Source organism: Pelodiscus sinensis, chromosome 1 (genome assembly GCF_052426305.1).
Source record: "Pelodiscus sinensis isolate ZL-2025 chromosome 1, ASM5242630v1, whole genome shotgun sequence".
NCBI classification, from domain to species: domain Eukaryota; kingdom Metazoa; phylum Chordata; order Testudines; family Trionychidae; genus Pelodiscus; species Pelodiscus sinensis.
Window position 1 is genome coordinate 314,912,040 of NC_143052.1, and position 25,285 is coordinate 314,937,324.

At 41.6% G+C, this 25,285-nt stretch overlaps 1 protein-coding gene across 1 annotated transcript in view; it reads right to left on the reverse strand.

Annotated features, from left to right (window-relative positions):
• Positions 1 to 2,926: 2,926 nt before the first annotated feature.
• Positions 2,927 to 25,285, reverse strand: part of LOC149525866 (protein mono-ADP-ribosyltransferase PARP4-like) — an 82,735-nt gene continuing 60,376 nt past the window's right edge. The window contains exons 28-35 of the mRNA XM_089775611.1: positions 23,873 to 23,968; positions 20,673 to 20,831; positions 20,367 to 20,552; positions 17,138 to 17,773; positions 16,792 to 16,911; positions 9,423 to 9,525; positions 6,852 to 6,981; positions 2,927 to 4,327 (exon numbers count right to left, since the gene is read on the reverse strand). Of these exons, the coding sequence (XP_089631737.1) occupies positions 4,135 to 4,327; positions 6,852 to 6,981; positions 9,423 to 9,525; positions 16,792 to 16,911; positions 17,138 to 17,773; positions 20,367 to 20,552; positions 20,673 to 20,831; positions 23,873 to 23,968 (1,623 nt within the window). The 3' untranslated portion in view covers positions 2,927 to 4,134. The remainder of the gene's footprint in view (positions 4,328 to 6,851; positions 6,982 to 9,422; positions 9,526 to 16,791; positions 16,912 to 17,137; positions 17,774 to 20,366; positions 20,553 to 20,672; positions 20,832 to 23,872; positions 23,969 to 25,285) is intronic.

Sequence of the window (25,285 nt, forward strand, 5' to 3'; positions counted from 1 at the left end):
AAATCCAGCTGGGAAATGGGACCCAATAGAAAAGTGACACTGACAGAAGACAGGCAGTGGGACCCCTGAAGAAATGATACTCCTCCCATCTGAGTCTGGCTCCCAGTGGGTAATGTGAGCCCTGCTGAAACTCACCAAATCCTCTGAGATTGGCCACCAAAACCAGAGAAATCTTACAACGAGAAGCTGCTAAGGAACTGCTGTCATAGGGAGACAGGGGGAATGGAGGTAGGAGCTCCTCCTACAATTGTGTGGGAGGGGTCTGGCACTGGAGGTCACTAGAGAGGAAGATGATTCCCTCCTAGGTTACCAATTGACATGAATCCTCCCTGATTCCTAGGGGCATCCAAGTCAGACATGCCTTTGTTCTCTTGAGACAGGAGGACATCATGTCCCTGGGGATGTGCCAGCTCCAATCCATCTAATCCCATCATCAGGTGCCCAAGGCTTTGCAGGGTTGCACCTATTAGGGTACCTCTGATGGGCTGTAGAACCAACCCCACACTGGGTCAGGAGGGGTTAGAAAGCTGTCCTGACCTGCTGGGATCCAGCCCTACTGCTCCTGAAGAACCTGCTTCAGCTGGAGGAGGAGTTTCAAAGGGAATCTGCCATTGGGTGTATGTTCCTGCACACTAGCTCAGACACCAAAGAATTAATGCAGGCACTAACAGCCACTCCTGATTGGCAAGTTAACAGCAGCTGGGAGGCTCAAAAGCCTGGAAAGCAGACTGGTAGGGCTGCTAAAAAGGAGTGAGCAGGCAGGAGAAAGGAACTCCAGTCAGCAGACTGCTAGAGACACACCAGGGACAGCCCCCCAGAATGAGGCAAAGAGGCTAACAAACCAAACCCTGAAAGTCCTGAGAACAGTATATTTCCAAATTCCTGGACATGAGGAGTGCATCTACACTACAGAGCCTGTGTTGAAATAGCTGTGTCAGCATAGCCCCCTAGCTTATAGGCATCTGACACACCCAAGAGTTTTTCTGTTGGCATAACAATACCACCCTTCCCCAAATAAAGCCCTCTTAGGGTACATCTACACTGCAACATTATTTGGAAACAACAAGCGCTATTCCAAAATAACTTAGTCGGTGTCTCCACAGCAGGCAGTTATTTTGAAATAGTGTCAAAATACTGTCAACCTGGAGGACTTCTTACACCGACTTCTGTAACCCTGCGACTACGTCTAGACTGGCATGATTTTCCGGAAATCCCTTTAACGGAAAAGTTTTCCGTTAAAAGCATTTTTGGAAAAGAGGGTCTAGATTGGCACGGATGCTTTTCTGCAAAAGCACTTTTTGTGGAAAAGCGTCCGTGCCAATCTAGACGCGCTTTTCCGCAAAAAAGCCCCAATCGCCATTTTCACAATCGGGGCTATTTTGTGGAAAACAAAGCTGAGCTGTCTACACTGACCCTTTTGTGCAAAAGTTTTGCGCAAAAGGACTTTTGCCTGAATGGGAGCAGCATAGTATTTCCACAAAAACACTGACAATCTTACATGAGATCGTCAGTGCTTTTGTGGAAATTCAAGCGGCCAGTGTAGACAGCTGGCAAGTTTTTCTGGAAAAGCGGCTGATTTTCCAGAAAAACTGGCCAGTCTAGACACAGCCTCATTGTATGAGGAATAAGGAAAGTTGGAGGAAGAGTGCTTTATTTTAAAATAAGTGCAGTGTAGAAATAAGCTATTTCTAAATAAGATATGCAATTGATGTAGCTCAATTTGTGTAGCTTATTTTGAGCTAAGCCCTGCAGTGTAGCCACGCCCTAGACTCATAGCTTTAGCAGTCATGCATAGGAGTCAAAGCAGTGGCAGTCAGAGACCAGTACTCAGAGTCAGGGGCTAGAGCTGAGATCAGGAGTTCAAGAGGAAGTCAAAAGGAAGTTTCATTGACTCAGACTTTAAGAACATTAGGGACCATCATGATCATCTGGTTTGACTTCCTGGACATTGCAGGCCACAGAACAACATCCATCCAATTCTGTAATGATGATGATGGGTGATCACTCATTGCCGAGTATGATCATCTTCCATGGGAGTTATGGACCCTCAGGTGGCTGATAAGGCTGATCCTTGAACCACAAGTTCTGATAAAATGGTTTCCAGCTGAGAGTAGAAATCTTCCTTTACATCTTCATCGGCGTCCATTGTTGGCACATAAGCACCCACAATAGTTACCTGTTGGTTTTTGGTGAGCCTCATTCGGAGTGTCATAAGCCATTCATTGATGGCAGCTCAGAGAGGCACCTACTGGCAGCTCAGAGAGGCACCTTACGAGCTTGCCCTTAATAGCAAAGTCTACTCCATACAATTGAGGTTAATCTAAAGATTTTCCCTTCCAGAAGTACGTGTATCCTCCTTACTCTACAATAGACCCCCAGTTTCTGGCTGAGTAACTGAAGTCCTCAAATCGTGATTTAAAGATGCCACGTTATGAAGAATCCACCATTTACACAAGTTGAAACCAGCAAGTGACCCATGCCCCATGCCGCAAAGGAAGGCAACCTTGCCCACCCAATCCCCAAGGTCTCTGCAAATCTGGCCCATTGAAAATTCTTTCCCAATCCCAAATATGGGGTTAATCAAACAATGATATTTTGGCAACACTCACTAGTCAAAAACCTGGGAAATAATTATCTGTAGTAACTCAGAGCTAGGGTGACCATATTGCCTATGCTAAGTATGGCACATCTGGTAAAATTACTCATACTCAAGTGACTCCAATGGCAAACAAACAATCAGGACTATGCAATACACATTTCCTTTTTTTTTTTTTTTAGAGTGTGTGTGTGTGTCTCTCTCTCTCTCTCTCTCTCTCTCTCTCTCTCTCTCTCTCTCCCCCTCCCCCTTGTGTAAAAGACCAACACAAACAAAGGAACCTATGTGGAAAAAGCTGTTCAACAAACTGAAAAGAAAGCTAGAAAAATATTCTTTTTAAAATGACTTTTAGTGAGTAGTCATCATTAGGTGTTTATTGTAAAAACTGTATAGTAGATAAAACTTTTTCAAACCAGAGTGTGATTTTTAATATTGTATTGTCTCTCTGAAAAAGCAGATAACCATTGTTTGCATTTGCAGCATTTTCCTCATTATCTAAAATTCAGTTCAATTTAAAACACATTGCAGAAATCCAGCTACAAGATCCCAAAGACAGGTAAAAGTGGCAATGTCTGTGTTAGAAAGAATGTCCAGAAGCAGTTGGGCATCTAATGATTCAGACTGCTGACATGCAAGGGGCCTATGCCCCTAATCCAGGGCCCCATTATGACTTGTGGGCCCTAGGCACTTTTGCCTTCGTGGGCCCCTCCCACCATAATAATATCAATATTAAAAATTATTTTTGATATAACTTTAAATACTTCAACTTTTTTTTTCTGTTTTAGGCAAAATTTAATAGATTTTCGTGGGCCCTAAAAGTTCATTTTTTTCCTTCTGATTTTAAAAGAAATTAAAACATTTTCGTGGGCCCCTAAAAGTATCCTTGGGCCCTGGACACTATGCCTACTGTGCCTAATGGATAAGTCGGCCCTGCCCTAATCATTATCACAGATATGCAGTTACTAGTGGCTGCATTTCAGTGAGATACTCAATTGAACTAATTATCTAACTACCTGAGTGAAAACTCTGAAATGTAATAAACAATGTTTATTTGCTTTTTATTATTCAGTTCCTTACACTTATCAACATCAGTGTATTTAAGTATTTCCTTGCTGAGTAATTCCTCTATTACATTACAGATTTTTACATGTACTGATCCAAAGAATTGGATAAAATTTATAGAGGAAATCAAGTTCATATTAAACATATTGTAAAAGCATTAGTACTACAAAATGGTGAATTTCAATTAAAATTATCATAGAAGCCAGATACTGGAGTTTTAAACAGTGAAGTGTATTGTATGTTTACTCTTACCAAAACACTCTATTTAAATTTAAAATCACACTCTTTCCTTATTGATAATAATATAAAACAAGACCCCACATTTCCACATTTTGGTTAATTTCCTGGATATTAAAACTACTCAGTAGTTATACAGGTACAATATAAAATGAAAATTGCCTCTGTTAATGCAGTGAAATCCCATAATTTGTCTAATAATTGCAAAATGAGTAAAGCAGTTAATGCTTTTCTTAACCTTATGTAAGTCTCCTATGATTAAATATTTGAGGAAAGTTGGTGTTGATTAACTCAATACCCAACAACTTCTTTGTGGCAGAGTCCCAATCCTTCCCAAGTTCAAGTCGATGGCAGATGGCTGGAAATTGTCTGTCAACTCTTCTTACCCATTCCACTGCTTTTTTTACTGAAGCAAAAGCCCAGTGAATAGCACTGTATATAGAAATAAAATGTGATCATATTGAAATATGAGCATAGTGACTTGACCAAGCAGCTATTGCAGCTGTTTTACAAACCAAATACAATCAAATGCACAAAAGGATACTAGAAGAAAATCTTGTCCTTGCCAACGTATCACTTGGTGGAAAAAATATTTTAAAAAATTGCTCCAACCCAATCATTAACAAAAGATCTCTTTATTATAACTTGAGGCAGGGATTTCAAGAAAAAAAACAAAGTCTAGCCTGAGTTGCTTTCTTCATCTTTCCAGGAAGCATTGTCATACAGAAAGAGATAGAAGGTCAAACTCACCACAAATATTTGGGCCTGTCTTCATGGGGGTGTTAGTCCAGAATAAAATAGGGTGTGAATTTTAAGTGCACTATTTTCTTTGCACAAACTCCATGAGTTAACACGCTTAATTCGCACTGGGTGCCTTTGTGCACCTTAGCTTAATTCAAGCATTAGCATTAATACAAATTAAGGTATACAAGTGCCAGAGTCTCTAATGTGCACTAGCTACTCCAGGGACCTTTGTGGCATGAAATCTTACTATATATTTTAGAAATGTTTGTCTGTCTGTCTATCTGTCCATTTGTGAGTCCACTTGTTAACATAAGAACATAAGAATGACCGTACTGGGCCAGACCAAAGGTCCATCTAGCCCAGTAGCCTGTCTGCCGACAATGGCCAGCACCAAGTGCCCCGGAGGGGGTGGACCAAAGACAATGATCAAGAGATTTGTCTCGTGCCATCCATCTCCAGCCTCTGACAAACAGAGGCCAGGGATACCATGTATCCCCTGGCTAATAGCCTTTTATGGACCTAACCTCCATGACTTTATCTAGCTTCTCTTTAAATTCTGTTATAGTTCTAGCCTTCACAGCCTCCTCTGGCAAGGAGTTCCACAAGTTGACTATGCACTGTATGAAGAAGAACTTTCGCTTATTAGTTTTAAACCTGCTACCCATTAATTTCATTTGGTGTCCTCTAGTCCTTATATTATGGGAACTAATGAATAAGTTTTCTTTATCCACTCTCTTCATACCACTCATGATTTTATATACTTCTATCATATCCCCCCTCAGTCTCCTCTTTTCCAAACTGAAAAGTCCCAGTTGCTTTAGCCTCTCTTCAAATGGGACCTTCTCCAAACCTCTAATTATTTTAGTTGCCCTTTTCTGAACCCTTTCCAAGGCCAAAATATCTTTTTTGAGGTGAGGAGACCATATCTGTACACAGTACTCAAGATGTGGGAGTACCATAGTTTTATACAGGGGCAGTAAGATATTCTGTGTCTTATTTTCTATCCCTTTCTTAATAATTCCTAACATTCTATTTGCCTTTTTGACCGCCGCTGCACACTGTATGGACGTTTTCAGAGAACTATCCACGATAACTCCAAGATCTCTTTCCTGATTTGTCATAGGGTATGTCTACACTACCCTCCTCGTTCGAACTAGGAGGGTAATGTAGGCAGACCGCACTTGCAAATGAAGCCCGGGATTTGAATTTCCCGGGCTTCATTTGCATAAGCCGGGCACCGCCATTTTTAAATCCCGGCTCGTTCGAACCCCGTGCCGCGCGGCTACACTAGGCACGGACTAGGTAGTTCGGACTAGGTCCGAACTACCGTTACTCCTCATTCCACGAGGAGTAACGGTAGTTCGGACTAGGAAGCCTAGTCCGAACTACCTAGTCCGTGCCGCGTGTAGCCGCGCGGCACGGGGTTCGAACGAGCTGGGATTTAAAAATGGCGGCGCCCGGCTTATACAAATGAAGCCCGGGAAATTCAAATCCCGGGCTTCATTTGCAAGTGCGGTATGCCTACATTACCCTCCTAGTTCGAACTAGGACGGTAGTGTAGACATACCCATAGCCAAATTAGCCCCCATCATACTATATGTATAGTTTTTTTTTTCCTACATGCATTACTTTACACTTACCCACATTAAACTTCATTTGCCATTTTGTTGCCCAATCACTTAGTTTTGTGAGATGCCCTTCCCTACTGATGGCTGTTTCTCCTGGCCCTAGTGCCCCTGGACTTCGGCTCTGGCCCTGGCCCCACTACCACTGGACTTCAGCACCAGCTCCACTGCCGCTGCCTCAGTGGGGCTTCTTGGGGCCAGAATTTCCCAGCTGCCACCTGCCCTGATTCCACTGGGGATAGAAGTCCCTGCCTGCCAAGATCAGAGCTCCCCAGCCACTGGTAGCCTTGCTGCTATTGAGACCAGAGCTCCCCATCTCCTGCTGGCCCTGCTACTGCCAGGGCCGGAGCTCTACACTGGGACATCTTCCCCCATCACAGGGCTCCCATCCAAGTTGCTGGCCCAGCCCTGCCACCAGACCTCCCTGTTCCTAGGTTCTGTGGTTCAACAACATCCATAGTCCTGCCAAACCACAAATGCTGCTGGACCAGAGCCCAGGTTTAGCACAGCCTGTATTCATTTTGTACATGTTAAAATGTTAAGCAATTAACATTAATAAATTAAGTATTTAATGCATGCATGCACACCTTGAAGTGGGTGAATCGTCCAGTTTCATTAGAGATTTGAAAGTTATCCCTTCCAGTTGCTGTTTATAACGTATGAACTGCAGCACCAAAAGTGTAGCAATCATTTGTAATACTTCTCTTCCTTTAGGACCTAAAAAGGAGAGAAATAGGCATAATTCATAGTAGAATTGTTACTTGTCAAAAAAGAAAGTTAATATTCAATATTTTGTAGTACTTGCCGGCAAAGTGATAGTCATGCACACAAAAATTAGTTATCCTAATGCTGTTTAATTCTGTTTCATCACCCAATGCATGCATGAATCCATGGTTTTTTAAAACTAGTTTCACAGACATATGGTTCACTCCTGAACTGAAGTCAGAACTCAAAGGGCTGGCAGTGTGCTGCTGAACTTGTGCAGTTTGGGCGGGGGGAGGCGGTTCTTCCATCATGTCTCACTTGGTTCTTTTTGCAAGCTCCAAAGGGAATTCTAATTTCTGATGGAGCACTGGAGCAGCAGTCTGGTAAGACTGTGATTAAAGTGCGCACTGCAGCCAAATATTTATTTTTGATCAGTTTGCATCCCCTCCCCGCACCTTTTAAGCACTATCCCCTAGTATTCATGTTCATTTTATGCCTGCCAGCAGCACAGAGCAGCAGCTGAAAAGGAAGAAGGAAATTTGTACACAAAAGATGTAACCAGCATAATGGGAAGGGGTGGGGAAAAGCAGCACATCAGTATAATTTGGAATGTATGTGTGGGATGGAAGATGACACAGAATGCATGTTTATTTATTACTTGTATTACTGTAGTCCCAGGAGCCCCAGCCATGGACCAGGATCCCATTGTGCTAAACCAGGGGTGGGCAAAAGAGCCTCTGCAGGCCACATCCGGCCCTCCAAGAGAGTTGATCCGGCCCACGGAAGCCCTGCTGCTCCCCTACTCTCAGGCCAATTAGGGACTGGGGGAGGGGGAGCACATGAAGCTTCCTCCTTCCCTGTGAGCAACACACAGCGCTTCAAAGTGCTGCGCACTGCTCACAGGGCAGGAGGAGACGTCCACGCTCCCCCACCCCGAAGTCCTGATTGGCCTGGGGGTAGGGGAGCTGTGTGAAGTTTCCTTGACCCTCCACCCCGCCCTGCAAGGAGCACATGGCACTTCAAAGTGCCCTATGCTTGCACAGGGCAGGAGCAGGGCGAGGGAAGCTTTGCACAGCTTCCCTGCCCCCAGGCCAATCAGGACTTGGGGATGGGGTAGCATGTGACTTCTCCTCCCGCCCTGCAAACTGCACATGGCACTTTGAAGTGCTATGTGCTCCTTGCACGGTGGGGGTAGGATGGGAGGAGGCTTTGCATGCTCCCCCACCACCTGGCCAATCAGTGCCTGGGGGCGGGGGAGTGTATGAAGCCTCTTCCCACCCTGCCAGGGGCATAGGTGCCTAGTGGGAAGGGGGGGGCAAAGGGGGTCCTTCACCCCCAGACCAATTATGATCTGGGGGTGAGGAAGCCAGGAAGCATTCTGGCCCCGCCCCTTCTGGATTATGCCCCACCCTTTCCAGGGTGGCCCAGGACCACTTCAAAAATTTTTGAAGTGGCTCCTGGCCAAAAATTATTGCCCACCCCTGTGCTAAACACTCTACAGATAGAACACAAAAGACAATCCCTGTCTCAAAGAGCTTACAATCTAATAGACAACACAAACAATGATGTGGAGCAAAGGATACATGAACAAACAGAGTGAACAATATGACGGCAGAAAGTGTCAAGCTAGTTCTATTTTCTGCAGGGAAGAGAAAGGGGGAGGTCAGCTAAATGGAAAGAAACACTAAGAGAAGAGGATGAGGGAGATAGGACAGGGAAGAAGAGGGTAAGAGGGGCAACAAGTTTGAAGTAAAACTAAGCTGAAGAGACTGTGACTTAATCAGCCGTTCAGCACAGGTGAGAGAAAAATCTAGTCAAATCTACAGAAAGTTCTACAAGGAACAAAGGTCCCTGCTTTGTATGCTTCTGTCAGTAATAGCTGCAGACCCTGGCTTGCTCCTCTGCTGCTTACTTCCAAGCCCACATATTGGAGAGTGCTGATGGAGGGGAGACATTACCCAGGTCCTACTGCCTCCCGAACACAGGGGAGTCTCCCCTGCATAGTTCTGGGTCCAACAAGATGCCAATGGGAGGGATTGACTCAGTCAGGCACCATTTTACCCTCTTTCCCCTTATGAGGATGCAAAGTGGGAACATTTGAGTCTGATTAACTATTTCAGAATTGCTTCATCTGGCTTGTGTAATAATTGGGACAAAAAGAACCTCCACTGCTGCTCAAAATATGGAGTCTTCATAGGAGAGGCACACAGCAGCCTGAACAGACTGTTGAAAGGGCACTTTAGCAGAAACTTGAATTTTTAAACATTAGTTACTTCAGAAAATGTCAAATTGAGAGTGTCTATTTAACATCTGGGATGAGCCAATCTTAAACCATTGTTAGTAATATGGAAAATATACATTAATATAACTTCACATATATGGTTACTACATTTGGAAAAAAACCTGAACTATAGTCTAGTCACTTTTAACGAATGAGAAAACAACCGATTTACCTAGGGACCAAATGCCTTTTTTTGGAAGGAAATTATTGATTAAATAATCCACATCAAGATCCAAAAGAACCCCAAGTTCTGGGCTGAGATTCCAAAAGCCATCCTGTGAAATAAACCAAAAAAAACCACTGTAATGGTCTTCCTAAAACATTCCAGACATTGCAAATATTTCATTAGAAATAGAAAAGTACAGCGAGGAAAGTAATTACAGTAAAATGTTCAAAGGACTTATCCAAAAAATATAATCAACTGTGTGAATTGTAGTGTTGTTATTGTAGTGAATTAGTCAGTGATCCTCAGACTTTAAGATCTAAAATTCAAATGCATGATGTATTGACATCATAATTTTAGTCAATGTTACTAAAGTGGATTCTTTTTGGAAGCCCATAATTTACCCAATCCACATACCACTTGGCCACAGTTTGCATACTCCCAGTGACATCTGTACCACAGTTCGAGAATCTCTGGAATAAATTCCAGAGAATCTCTGGAATAAATTATTTGACCACTCCTACAGCAATGGAGTACTAAAGAAGCCAATAAGATGAATGCAATTCAAATCTTTAGCTTCTTTCCATTATTTATCCCAGCAACAGTAATGTACGTTATTTGCAATTATATGTGTGGGTTAGAATAATGAATGAGGATCTCTGACTGGGAAGTGAACCTGTTGTGGGATGGCGAGGTTGAGGCAGGGGAGCAGAAAGCACAAGATGGGGGAACACTGTGTTTCAGAGGGAAGTAGGGCAGCAGCGGCAGCACCAGCAGCAAGCTCTTTGTGTACAGATAGGTAGATACAAACTGAACAAAAGAGAAAATATTAAACTGTAAAAAGTTTTAAAATGAATACTTTGAAAATCACCCTAAAAATAATGCTCAAAATTGAATACTTCCCCATCTGAACTCAGCAGAAAAGGATTCACTCCCAGGGAGAAAATGATAGCCTTGGTGAAATTAGTAAATTTGCTGTCTGATTGTGAAATACAATGCTAAATTTATTAAATCTCATTCTGTTTTATCTGGCACAAGACTGGATAATTCCAATAAGTAGGAAAGAGACACATACGAGACAAATTGCAACTCTGAAAACAAGCCAAACACAAAGCTTTGTACTTTCACATTCAAATCAAAATGTGTCCCAGTTGGTAAGTATAATGATCATAAAATAAAATCTGATAAAGAATATGTTCCATTATTTTGAAAATAGTGATTCTCCAATGTTAAATGTTCTATAGGCAAAATGTTTAACCTGGCCTGAACTGAAACTGCATTTTTGTTCTTTCAACTCTATAAGAACAAAAAACTGGAAGTGAAATTTTGTGCCCATAGTTACTTGTGGAAACAATTAAGGTAATTCAGATGAATAAATATCTGATTTAAAGACATAATAAGATAAACACAGAGTAACATTAATAGGGAGGCAAGGTATTAGATTAGCTATCACATTAAATTACATTGTGCTAAACCTTTTTTCTTTAATGAAAACTCAGGTTTAGCAATCCTAAAACAATTTTTATATATAGTATAGTGTTGCAAGAATTTAGAGTGAGTGAGTGTTGCAGCTCTCTCTAAATATAATATTGAAACTCATTGGATTTGATCCCAAAGTGAAGTACAACTGCAAAAGATAATACTGGTGAAGGCTGTTATAACACACAGAGAAGCTAGCAAACAGGAGCAGCAAATGAGAATTTTATGAGGGAGTTTAGAAAAGGAGTGTAAAAGCCAGATACACCTAATAAATGTTCTCTGAGTGTAGTCCAATCAACACTGCTCCCCTCTCTCTGCTTCAAAAAGTCCTACAAGTGTAAAAACAATTCAGCCAGAAGTCCAGCATCAACGTGTGGGCTATGCAGTTTACTGTACTGAATGTAGCATGTATAATTACCTGCCTTGTGAGCAGGTGGCATTTATGTGCATTCAGTGCAAGTAGTTCATGGCCCTCAGTGATCAAGTACAGTCTCTCAAGACTAGAGTGGGATTAAAAGGATGAGCTAAGAAAGTCAGAGAGGCATTTAGAGGAGATTTTCCAGGGCACAGAAGAGCAGTTCCTCTCCCCATCTGACAGCCTCTATGCTGTTGAGGAGGATGAAAATCTTGAGGAAGGAGAACATTAAACCAAAGTGGAGGGAAATGATCCCATAGTTGGAATCCTCCTTTCAGATGATGTCATGTTATCCTCTTGCACTGAGGATAGTCCTCCAGGAGAGGAGACTTCAGTTATTAGGAAGAGACAGTGTGACAGAATGTATCTTTCTGTCTACAAAATTGTAATAATTTTTGTACAAAGCATGTCTTAAAAGGTATAATTTAAAAATTTATAATTTGCTAGTCAATACTGTCCTAGTAAAATATGCGTGGCAACATTATATGTAAAGCTATAAGAGTTCCTTGTATGATGTTATTAACAGATGTTCCAAACCACAGGCCTACTCAAGCAGAAGCTGGCACACAGGTATCTCTCAAACAAAGGAATGTGAGCTGTTCTTTATTGAATTTAAGCAGCAAACAGAGTCATGAAGCAGGAAGGGAAGCAAAAAAGCTCAAACCTGTGAGGAAAAAGAAGCAGGAAACTTCCTTCCCCATAGAAGTTTTGTTTCTTGATACCAGTTGGAAATGTTTTTTAAGAGGGGAACAGATACTATAAAAAGGGGGGATATGCAGCCCACAACTCCCCTCTCCCAGCCCTTCAGACTAATAGCACATGAAGGAACAAAGGAAGCATTCATTGGACTCTGGTAGAAGTGGTCCTGACCTACGAATTCTGGTTAGTAAGACTGCTGAAAGCATATTGTGAGAAAACTTGCCTTTGTATTTAACATAATTAAAATAGGTACCAGTTGGGTTTTATCTCTATTTTTCTTGTATTTCTGACTCTTATGTCTCATTACTTGTACTGGCTTAAAATCTCCTTGCAATTAATAAACTTGGTTTATTTTGCTTTATCTAATCCATTGTGTTTGAATTGAAATATCTGATTTAAAGACATAATAAGATAAACACAAAGTAACATTAATACGGAGGCAAGGTGTTAGATAAGCTATCACATTAAATTACATCGTGCTAAACTTTTTTTCTTTAATGAAAACTCAGGTTTAGCAATCCTGCAGCAAATTATATATATAGTATAGTGTTGCAAGAATTTAGAGAGAGTGAGTATTGCAGCTCAAGTGGGCTTTCTTGCACAAGAAATTAACTTGGCTGTCTACACTGGCCGCGAGTATTTGCGCAAGAACACTGACTTTGTAATGTACAAAATCAGTGGCTCTTGCACAAATACTCCGACACTCCTGCTCAGGGATAAGCCCTCTTGTGCAAGTATTCTTGCGCAAGAGGGCCAGTGTAGACAGACAAGTTAATTTCTTGCGCGAGAAAGCCCGATGGCTAAAATGGCCATCGGAGTTTTCTTGCGCAAGAGAGCGTCTACACTGGCACGGATGCTTTTGCGCAAAAGCAAATCTTTTGCGCAAAGGCACATGCCGGTATAGACGCTCTCTTGCGCAAATACTTTTAATGGAAAAACTTTTCCGTTAAAAGTATTTGTGCAAAATTATGCCAGTCTAGATGCAGCTATTAGAAATATTAATAGTTGGGTTTGTGATGACTGGGAGAACTTCATGGTGACTTGCCTGCCAGGTGCAAAGTGTGTGGATCTCTCAAGACATCAAAACAGACTTATGTGCTGTGCTGAGGATGAGATGGTGGTTGTGGTACAAGTAAGTACCAATGACACAAGCAAAGTTAAGTGAGAAATCTTGGAGGCCAAGTTTAGGCTACTAGGTAAGAGCTTGATGGTAGCATTCTCTGAAATGCTTCCAGTTCTATGTACAGACCCAGTTAGGCAGAATTGCTGGGTCTCAATGCATGGATGAAATTCTGGTGTTTGGAGGAGGGCTTTGGGAAAGGTGAACCTTATACAGGAAAAACGGTTCCATCTAAACCAATAAGGAACCAGTTTGCTGGCATGTAAAAATAAAAAGGGGGGAGGAGTTTTAAAATTAAGGGCTAAGAGAAAAGCAACAGGTGCAAAGGAGCACATGCTAATACCAGGGTATAAATTATATAGGAATGACACAATAGGTCAGGACCAAAAAATGTCACCCTGGCAAAAAACAGAGGCAGTTTAGAAGCAAAAAGATATCCCTTTAAAATCGGAAATAAAATTCTACTGAGGAAACCAAAAAGGAACAGAAACTCTGACAAGTCCACTGTAAAAACATAATTAGGCAGGCCATAAATTAATTTAAAGAGCAATTACCAAAAGACAAGCATTAACCGCAAGATTTTTGTAAGTACATTACAAGTACATCGTTTTTCACTGCAGGAAGGAGATTCTCACACCTAAGCAATTCTCTTATGGTGACAAATCTGACAAAACTGTCCCAGACTGAGGTGCTGATAGAGGGGGTTTGGAACAAATTGCTAAATTAAACAGTAATAAGTAGTGATGTCAAATTATTTTAAAATAGTTGCAGTTAACCATGAGATTAAAAAAAAATTGTGGTTAATTGCAATTTTAATTACACTGCTAAACAATAATAGAATACATTTTAAATTTATTATAAATATTTTGAATGTTTTCTACATTTTCTAATATATTGATTTCAATCACAACAAAGTCTACAAAGTGTACAGTGCTCACTTTACATTATCATCATTACAAATTTTTACACTGTAAAAATAAACCAAAGAAATGGTATTTTTAAATGTATCTACTATAAGTACTATAGTGCAATCCCTTTATCATGAACCTGAAACTTTTAAATTTAGATTTATTAACATAATTGCACTCCAAAACAAAACAATGTAAAACGTTTAGAATCTATAGATCAAAGCATGAGGTTCATACAAATGTTTGGTGTAGCTGACATGTAAATACCTTACACCACCAGCTACAACAGTGTTATGCAAATATCTGTTCTCACATTCAGGTGACATTGTAAATAAGAACCATTATCTCCTGTAAATGTAAACAAAATTGTTTGTCTTAACAATTGGTGGAACAAGAAGTAGAACTGAGTGGACTTGAACATTCTAAAGTTTTATATTGTTGTTTTTAAGCACAGTTATGTTACAAAAATAACTCCACATTTGTAAATTTTACTTGCAAAATAAAGAAATTGCACTATAGAATTTGTGTGTGGTGGATTAAAAATACTATTTCTTTGGTTTATCTTTTTCACAGTGCAAATATTTGTAATAAAAATAATATACAGTGAGCACTGTAAATGTTGTATTCTGTGTTGTGATTGAAATCAATATTTGAAAATGTAGAAAACATCCACAGATATTTATAATAAATTGCAATTGGTATTCTATTATTAACAGTGTGATTAAAACTGATTAATCACAATTTTAAATAATGTGGTTAACTTGTTTTATGTTAATCACTTATGTTAATTGTGGTTAATTGACAGCTCTAGTGATAAGTTCCAGGACCAAATTGTGTTCATCCAAGAGTTCTTAAGGAACGAAAAAAATGACATTGCAAAACTACTAACTGTGGTGTATAAATTATCACCTAAAAGCAGACACTGTACCAGATGATTAGAGGATAGCTATGTAATGCCTTTTTAAAAAAAAGGCTCCATAGGCTGTCTTGTCAATTGCAGGCCAATTGCAGGACTAATTCAGTACCAGGCAATCTGGCTGAAATTATAGTAAAGAACAGAATTACAGACCCACAGATGAACACAATTTGTTGGGGAAGAGTCAGCTTAGCTCAGGGGTGGGCAATAATTTTAGATAGGGGGACACTTCACAAATTTTTGAAGTGGCCCCAGGCCGCCCCAGAAGGGGCGGGGCCTCTGGTGGAAGGGATGAAGGTCAGGATACTTCTGTGCTCCCCATCACAGACCCTGATTGGCCTAGGAGTGGGGAAGTATTTTCAGGCAGAATGGCTCTTGCACAAGAGGGGCATTTTGCACAAAAAGGAACTGTATAGACGGCTCCTTTTTGCCCAAAAGCCCCTTGCACAAAATGGCGGCTCATTAAGTATGCAAATGAGGTGCAGCGATATTCACCACTTTGCCTCATTTGCATATTTTCTTGTGCAAAAGGGGTCAGTCTAGACGTAGCCTGTGGGAAGGAGGTGAGCAGCCTTCAGTGGTGAAAGAAGACATTAAGGTCTATTGAGAAAAGCTGGACAAGCACGAATCCAAGGGGCCTTGATCTAAAGCATCCAAGGGTGCTGAGAGAGTTGGTTTATGTTATTGCAGAGTCCTTGGCCATTATCCTTGAAAACTCATGGTGATTGGGAGAAGTCCCAGATGATTGGCGCAAGGCAAATATAGTGCCCATCTTTAAAAAAGGAAAGAAGGAGTTGGTCCTGGGACCAGTTTTGTTCAACATCTTCATTAATGATCTGAATAATGGGATGGATTACATGTTGAGCAAGTTTGTGGAAGACACTAGGCAGGGATCAGGTCCATAGTGACCTAAACAAACTGGAAGATTGGGCCAAAAGAAATCTGATGAGGTTCAACAAAGACAAGTGCAGAATCCCGAATTTAGGATGAAAGAATCCCATGGATCGCTGCAGGCTGGGACTAACTAGATAAGGGGCAGTTCTTCAGAAAAGGTCTTGGGAACTATAATAGATGAGAAGCTATATATGAGGCAATAGTGTGCCTTTATTGCAAAAAAGGCTAATGGCATATTGGGCTGCACTGTAGGACCTTTGTCAGCAGGCTGAGGGAAGTGATTATTCCTCCATTTGGCACTGGTGAGGCAACATCTAGAGTACTGAGTCCAGTTTTAGGTCCCCCACTACAGAAAGGATATGGACAAACTGGAGAATCCAGTGGAGGACAACAAAAATGATTAGGAGCTGGAGCACATGACTTATGAGGAGAGGCTGAGGGAAATGGGCTTAGTCTGCAGAAGAGAAGAGTGTGTGTGTGTGTGTGTGTATGTGGGGCGGCGGGGGGAGGGGGGGAGATTTCATAGCAGCCTTCAATTGCCTGAAGGGGGTTCCAAAGAGGATGGAGAGAGGCTGTTCTCAGTGGTGTCAGATGACAGAAAGAGAAGCAATGGTCTCAAGTTGCAGTGGGGAAGGTCTAGGTTGGATATTAGGAAAAAGTGTTTCACTAACAGGGTGGTAGAGCACTGGAATGGGTTCCCTAGAGAGGTAATCTCCATCATTAGAGGTTTTTAATGCCAGGCTTGACAAAACCCTGTCTTGGATGACTTAGGGTTGGTCCTGTTTTGAGCAGGTGGTTGGACTAGATGACCTCCTGAGGTCTCATCCAACCCTAATCTTATATGAGTCTATGACAAGTATGCTGTTTGTAATAAAAACAATTTTTTTAAAAGTTATTCTTTATAACTTGCTTTTAAGTAAAGCAATATAGAAAGAAATTCACTGTACCTGATTTTGGAGCTCAAAAATCATCGTCCAGGTTACAGCACTTGGTGGACTTTGTTGAATCTTCATCTGAGGTACTATTTTACTAAGCTGTTTTTTTTTGCATGCTCTTATGCCAAGATCCTTTACAAAATAGAAATATTCACTAAGAACCCAATTCTGCCATATTCATATTAAATAGTATTTAATCACACAAGTAATTCCATTGAAATATATGGGACTACTATTGAAGTAAAGTATAATTAATCAATATGAATAAGGGGTGGGGCAGAAGCAAGATATAAGTTTATATAACTCCATTAAAAGTTAAATTAAATCTCCAAAATATCACTATAAAAGAAGAATTTACCTCTTTTTTTTCAGTATCTGTAGATGCAGAAGTCCAGTGAAATGGAGAGCAACTCCTCCTTGTTTTGGCTGCATTTTCAATAGCAGAGAAATGCAAAGCAGAATTCAGACTTCTAAGTTGTGCTCCACTCTTTGGTGCAGTGTGCAGTATTGGTGATTCTGCTTCACCAGCTAATTTAAGAGCAAGAACTTCAGCAGTACCTTGAGCTTCAAAATTTGCCTTCTTCAGGCTTGAAGGAGTAAATGAGCACAATGAATGTAAACGAAGACCCGGAATTAATTTGGGAGGAAGAGGAGGAGGAAGAGGAAGAGGAGGACGACGATTAGGAGTCAGTAGATGTTGATGAAAATCTCCAAAAACTGGAGACTGGGGAATGCTGATTTTTGAAAGTGATTTTTGACTATGTGGGCTGAATTCTGGTTGTGGCTTAGAGACAGACCCAAACAGTCCAACTTCAGTGGCCCCAGCACTGTATTCAACGTTAGCAGCCCCGTTAAAGCTCATTCTAGTGGAATCTGGTGAGATGCCCGGTTTAACCAAGCGAACTGACACTTCGTCACTTTGACATTGGAGATGTTGCAGTTGTTCTTCAACTCTAGTTAGAAAACGGTCAGATAAACCTGCCTGAGAAGGAAACTGTCAAATAAAATTATAAGAAAACAAAATAGTTCTGGAGTTGAAATCAATTTTTTTTTGTAATTGAACATTTCCACCCCATTAGATATAATATCAATCTAATCACCATGAAACCCAACATAAAGCCTATTCTTCTGGTCAATTAAACAAGTAACTTCTTTCCTTGCACATGAAGCCAGGCAAATTCAGACTAGAAATATGGTGCACATTTTTAATAGTGAGGTATTAGACTAATTTCACAATTTCCATGCAATCCATGAAATCATGAATTCTACAGGATCTTATTCATAGTGGGATTTTGGCTGAGGGTGTGCAGAGCAGGGTAGAAAGGAAGGTATTGCAAGAGTTGGGTGAAACCAGGCTGAGTTAAAATATCTTTGAAATTGGGTGCGAATAGACCCTACAATTAACATGACTGTCAGGATTACGTAGTCCCCCCAACCTATGACAAAAATCCATCCAGGAGATTTGGACCCAGGGGTTAATGGGAGAATTGTTCTGGTATGTATGGTCCCTGAATGGATTCACAATTGCTTTTGTCTTATGTGGAGATGGAAGGGAGGATCATGCTTAATATATTTTTACAATCAAGTTAATTATATCAGAGGGGTAGCCGTGTTAGTCTGAATGCATCTGACGAAGTGGGTCTTTGCCCACGAAAGCTTATGCTCCTACACTTCAGTTACTCTACAAGGTGCCACAGGACTCCTCGAAGTTAATTATAGGTTGTGTTCACACCGAAAGAGGCAAAAAGCAAGAGAGCCAAGAAGTAGCCTATGAAGACCCTGCAAAAAGTGAGAGAGAGAGAGACCTTTAGTCAGTAACAGTCTCCAAAAAGTTTGGGATTATAAACAAACTATTTTTTGTTTTCTGGTTCCTCCTGCTTTGACACACACACAACCTTATACATTCCTTGTTAATAAGCAAGACTGCACCAAAGAACATACCAATCCCTTTCATTAGTTTCTACCCCCTCCAGTGGGAATATCCCCAGAACCTCAAACTTTGACTAGCTGTTTGGGTTAAAAAAGGGGTAACAGTATTTTGTGGGGTGAGGCACAATGGATGTACAAGAGCAGGACTCTGCCAGCAAACTAAGGAGGTTTACTTGCTGAGGCACATATAATATGCCACAATTAAATTGGCTTAAGCAGCCTTTGTATGGATGCAAGGACAAGCCTCAACCTGATTCAAGGTAACTACTCTGGACAGTTACTGGTACTTCAGTCAGCGCAATACAACTGACAGAAGTACCACTATATGAATACTCAAATGAAATCAAGTCCTTGGACTAGACAGACAGGGAAGAATTTATCCAGAGAGTTAAAGAGTGACTAGCATCCTCTTCTCTCTCACAGATCACTGCTGTAATGGGGCCTGGTGCCACAACACCTTTCATGTACCTTGCCTTGCTTTGGGAGAGTCTGCTGATTTATTGCATTTCACACAAACATTTGTGCAATTAATTGTATCCAGAATAATAAGAAATGCAGCAGACTTTATAAACAACTATCAACTGTTACCTTCTATACAAGGGGTTGCCAAACTTATTGGACCTCTGAGTCACATGCAACAATCTTCAGGACTATGAGAGCCAGCGCACACCTGCTGGGAGCTTTGGGGTTTCAGCCCTGTTCCTGTTGAAGCCCTGCGCCCTGGTAGGCATGCCCTGCAGAGCTGAAGCCCGAAGACCACCCACCCACACTCTTGGGAGAATCCCCACTGTATTACCTTGCAGTAAGGTAGTGGTCTTAATCCTCTCCACTGTCTGGTAGGTGAAGAATGGTGTGGCGTTGGGGTGCTCTACAAAGCACACTTCAATGGTTAAAGAGCCACATGTGGCTCATGAGTCAAAGTGTGGCCACACCAGTTATATGCCATCTACTACCACAACCGGGGAAAATGCAAAAAACGTTCACAATAAAAACATGCTAAGCACATTTATCGAGTCACATTTACCAAATCCCGTGGCTCTGTTAGAAGACATGTATTCAAGCCCAGGTGTCTTAGGCTCGCAGTCCATGTGAGATAAAAAGTCTAAGTGTTCTGGCGCCATAGGTTCCATAATGTTTGGAACACCAAGATGCTGAACGTCATTAACATTCTACATTGAAATGCAACAGAATTCCAAACTAGAGACTGGTCTTTAATTTTACTGTGATCTTTAAAAGTGATGCTTGCTATGCCAGAAATTCCTCCTCTGCGGGGATACCACAGAAACTCAAAACAAGGTACGTCACCATCAGTTGCTATGTGATTAATATAGCTGGAGTTGTGTATCTTGATTTGACCTTCCCCTGTAGTGTAGGCCTGGCCTCAGTTGGGGGTCAAGGGCTGAGTCTGCTAGCAGAAGAGGAGTGAGAAGTCCTCCTACTTACATTCCCTCAGTTTCCAGCTCTATACTGCCACCTGTGTTTTGTTAGAAAAAGAATCCAATGAGGGGGCACCAGCTAGTTGAGACGGGGGAGAAAAAATTAAATCAGATTGGTCATCCAGAGCTAAGGATCAGTGAAAATTAATTTGCCTTTTTTTTTTAATTCACAGCAGCACCCATCGTAGATGTTTGAATTTCAGATGTTTGAATCTCACATACCTGCTCATGCTCCAAACAGTGAATCCTGGTCTCAGCTCGCCAGTCAAAGAGATTAAGCACTGCAGTGTCTCTCTTGGGACTGTGGGAGGCTGCTGATGAAAAGAGCGCGACTCTTAATTCCTGTGCATTGTCAGTGCTATCCCCTCCTTCCCCCAGCTGGCCAGACAGGAAAGTCGCAGTGGTGGCCTAGGGAAATATAACATGGAGTTACTATTAGAAGTATAACTGGTTGGAAAACACAAATTTATATAATTAATTGCATCCAGAATAAAAAAAAAAAAACAGGAACACATAAAGCTCATTTACTGATTCACATCTGCTGAATCCCACTGCTCTGGTTAGAGACTGGAGTCCATGCTCAGATGTCTTAGGCTCCCAGTCCATGTAGGGTAAAAAGTCTGTATCTTCCTTAGCTATAAGTTCGGGAATGTTTGGAACACCAGAGTGCTGAACTTCAGTAATATCCTACATTGAAATGTAACAGAATTACAGATTAGAGAGCGGTTTTTAATTGTATTATGATCTTTAAAAGTGATGCTTGTTATGCCAGAGATTCCTTCTCTGTCAAACAATGTAAGGCTGAGAGTTAAATGAGGGGTAAAATCGGTGAGGACTATACAAAGGAGGTGCATTCAGTATATGTAAGGTTGCCAGATACTTTAAAAAAAAATACCAAACATGGCGGGAAAAAAATAGTTGTAAGCAAAAAAAAAAAAAAAGGTCACTGCACCTTTAAATCGCCACACTCCCTGCTCCTTCTATCCTGCCAGACGTGGCAGGAGAAGAATATCCCCACTGGCCTTCTGTCTGAGAAAAACAGAAAATACCAGACATTTTACATGTCCGGTATTTTCTGGGTTTTTTTACCGGACAGAGGCAGCGAAAACTGGACACCTGGCAACCCTAAGTGTATGAAAATTGCTCGGTATATACAAACACAGTAAAAGTAACATTATAATGCCCTGACTGTATTAAGGGTTGTTGTATCATAACACACGATGGTAGTAAATGGACTTCCACACTACATTGGCAATGCACTTTGATGTATTCGGAGAAACATCTTCTGTAACTTAGTTCAGAAATTAGCCTCTATTTTGCTTTCAAGTAAGCAGATCGATCAGACACCTTAAAATTTTTGATGTCAGCTGTTACTCATTTGTCACTTCCCCATCACAACTCCTTTATACAAGCTAATGGTTAAGATCAACCAAGCAAATCAATATGTTGTAGATTACGAAAATAAAACATAAAAAATAAAAAATAATAAAATAATACAATACAACAATAAAATATTTTTTCGATGAGAGTGTAATGTAGAAGTCTGGATTGTGGTAGATGAATGTACAGAATCCTAACATACGAAGATGATGTTTACATTTCTTTTTTTCTGATTTATGTACAAGATACATGATGTGCTTTATTACGTATTTGGTAAAGATTTTTTACAACTTTTTGGAACCAGTATGTAGTTAACATGTTATTTGATTTTTATACTACCTATCTTATACTGTTTAAGTTTAACTATCATTTATGATATTTCACAATAATCAGCGCCTTAGTGGAACGGCACTTTGTTTTTAAAAACTGTATTATATAAAGATCATTACTAGACAGTATCAACAGAGATGATTATATTTTCTGAAAGTCAGTGACTAGAACTGCCAGAAGAGTGAAAGCTCTGACTAGTCTCCTGCTAGGGAAGTAGCGGCCAAGTGCAGAGGAGGTAGTACATAGAGTGCTGCTGTGGTGGGGTCACCAGCTCCACCCCCTTCAACCCTAAGGCCTGGTCCTTTAACTGCTGGCCCCGCGGCCTAGTCCTTTGAATACAGGCCCCGCGGCCTAGTCCTTTGAATACAGGCCCCGCGGCCTAGCCCTTTATGGTATCCCCTTGTCGTCCGGGATCTGGGAGGAAGGGATAGGGGGGCTCGGGCCCTCCCTTCCACCAGGCCCCAACCGAGGGCCCTATCAGTGGTGGGTGGTTCCCACCACTGGCTCAGTGGGGAGTTCTCCCCGAAACTTGCCGAGCCCGCTGGGGCCTTTCCTGATCCCCGCCGTGGGTTGCTTCCTACCCCTTCACCCAGGCCGACAGCGGTCCCACCTGTGGATGCAGGTCTGGCTACAGCAGCACAGTTGGCAGGCATGGCTTGGGAGACAGCAGTGGCTGGGGCAGCGACAGCTTCTAGGGAGGCTGCACAGTGCAGCTGGCATTGCAGTCTAGCTCATCGGGGAGACAACAGCGGCAGGGGGTAACTGGTTTGGCGCCTCTTGTTCCAGTTGCAATGGCTGGGGCTCCTATGTCTGGAGAGGATCTCCTTCTTCTCCAGCGGCCCACCCCAACTGAGCAGCCCTGCTGCCTTTTATACCTGGGCTGCATTGTGAGCATGCTCAGCAGGGCTGCAGGGGAGGGGCGTTTTCTACCCAATAGGTGAGCTCTCCACCCCCTTGTTCAGTGCGGGGCTGGCCAGCCCTGTCACAGCTGCACAGAGCTTAACAGTAAAACTTTGCCTGCTTAAGGAGTGACATTTCTAAGAAAGGGACAACAATTCCACCAGTAACTACTGTATAGCATTGCAGAGATATTATACATGCTATGACATCTACCTAATGTAACATTCTTAAAGAGCACAAACAAAACAGTATTTATTTCTATGAACAAAATCTGCACCAGCCTATTTTTTGTTGTAAATGAAGTAGAAGTGCAATTGTGCAAAACATGGACATATCTTCAATTCCTTAAATTATCCCAGTTTATTCAGTGCTTTCTCCATGACATTCAGATAATTATTCTATAATAGGCAATTGATTATTTTCTTTAGTATTCATATATAATAAATAATAATTATAACAACTATCAGTATTACTTATATTATAAAAATGCCTAATATGTTAGTTGCTGTACAGACTTATGGGAAAACACAGCCCTTGCTCCTCAGGGCCCAAACAGTTTCTTTCAATTACAATTGCAGTACTACTTGGTAAAACCATTCTGCTAGATCAAAAAGCTCATTCTGGACACAAGATGGTGACTTTATAGGAGTTGTGCCTACAGATACAGTCTAAAAGTGAGAATACTTGCATAGTTCTGAATTCTGCCACATGTGTACACAGATACAAAAAGAAATCTGCAGCTTCTAAATCATTAAAAAAGCAAATATCTCCAAAATAAACATAGATTATGTGTTGGTTCAAGGGAGGGTAGTGGGTGGGACAGACACGGATTTTGTTTGGTTGCCTAGGTATTCCAATGACATATGCTATAAAAGAAGCTTCATAAGGAAAGTCAAAAAGCTTAATTCAAAAAGCACCAAACAACATAAGCTTTTGCAAAAATAATAATTTTAGTTCTTCTGAAAAAGAACCAGAATTGTTCACTGTGATAATATTAAGCAATGTATGCTTTAACAGTTCTTACAAGAATTACAGTATTTGTTTTTCTTTTCAGTTATTTTCTAAAGACATTTTAGAGAGACACAAACTGAATGGGATAATTCAATAGAAACACATACCCTTTTCTCTACTGCCACAAAACTTGTAAACTGGGTTATGATGGAGTTCTCCATGCTGAGATTAATAATCAGGACTTTCAAAGTATGTTTCTTCATCTAGAGTGTTATATATTAACAAGATATGTTTAAAAAGAAAGCATTCATGTGAAAACAATGATATTAACTAAAATAAATACTAGTGTCAAAACTGAATATACTCAATATGTTCTGATGCCCTCTGGATACAGGCATATAATTAAGCTCAGCTCACAACTATTTCTACAGAAGGCTTATATGTTTCTGTTTGTATGCCTTATTCCCTGCTTCCTATTTAGAAGTTCTGAAGGGAGAGGGGCTCATTCCATGAGGAGTAACAGTAGTTCCAATTAGGATTTTTAATTCGAACTACCTACTCTGTGGGCTGTGGGCACGGAGTTCAGACTAAGGGGGATTTAAAAATGGTGATGCCCGGAAACATGCAAATGAAGCCCAGGATATTTAAATCCCGGGCTTCATTTGTAACTCCGCTTGCCCTCATTACCCTACCTAGCTCGAACTAACGATCTAGTGTGGACATACCCTGAGCTACTTGCAATTTATTCACTTGTACTGTGGAAGAGGAAACTGGAAATGGTAATTCTTAAAGAAAAATGGCACTGGAATGGCCTAAGTCAGAAGTCAGTCAGGGCTGTATAAACTAGCTACTATGGTCTTGGGCTTCCATCTCCTTCCAGTGCAGGCATATGACTATCAGATCCTAGATCAGTGACAGGCATTACTGAAACCTAAAGGGCAGCAGATCAGCAGCACAACTTTCCCTCTTCCCAATAAAGCACGATGTCTTGAATCTATGGGGCACCATTTGTATCAAGTCAGGAATGGAAATGCTCACGGGCTCAGAAACATCCCGTATCACAGGCAGATTGCAACACGCTGGGACCTCTCTGAAAAAAACAGCCTTGTTTGCCAGAATCTCAACTTTCATTTAATTAAAATAAAGTAAGCCTCTAGCCCCAAACTGCCTCACCTGGCCCTGCCTGTGCTTCATCAGAGCTCCCCCGATCCCCTCCGTCAGCCTGCTGTTGCAGTGCAGAGGCTGGGGTAGGCAGGCTGGGGGCTAAACTGCCTGTCCTCCCAGTGCTGGGGCCACTCTAGTTGCTGGGTATCAGGATTGGTGTCTCAGTGGAGGGATTGGCTTCCTGCTTAGGGGTCTCACTGGCAGACTCACGGCACTCCTCTCTAGTACTCTGGGGCCAAGGGAGGCTGAGGCAGTACTGCCCACCAGAGATCTGGGGTCAGGCTCTCCGGAGCACTGGGGCAGGCTGGAGCCGTGCTGCTTGACAGCTTTCTGGAGCTCCAGGGCTGGGGGAGGTGAGGCTGCACCACCAGCCAGCTCTTTGAAGCTCCAGGGCCAGGGAAGGCTGGGGTGTGCTA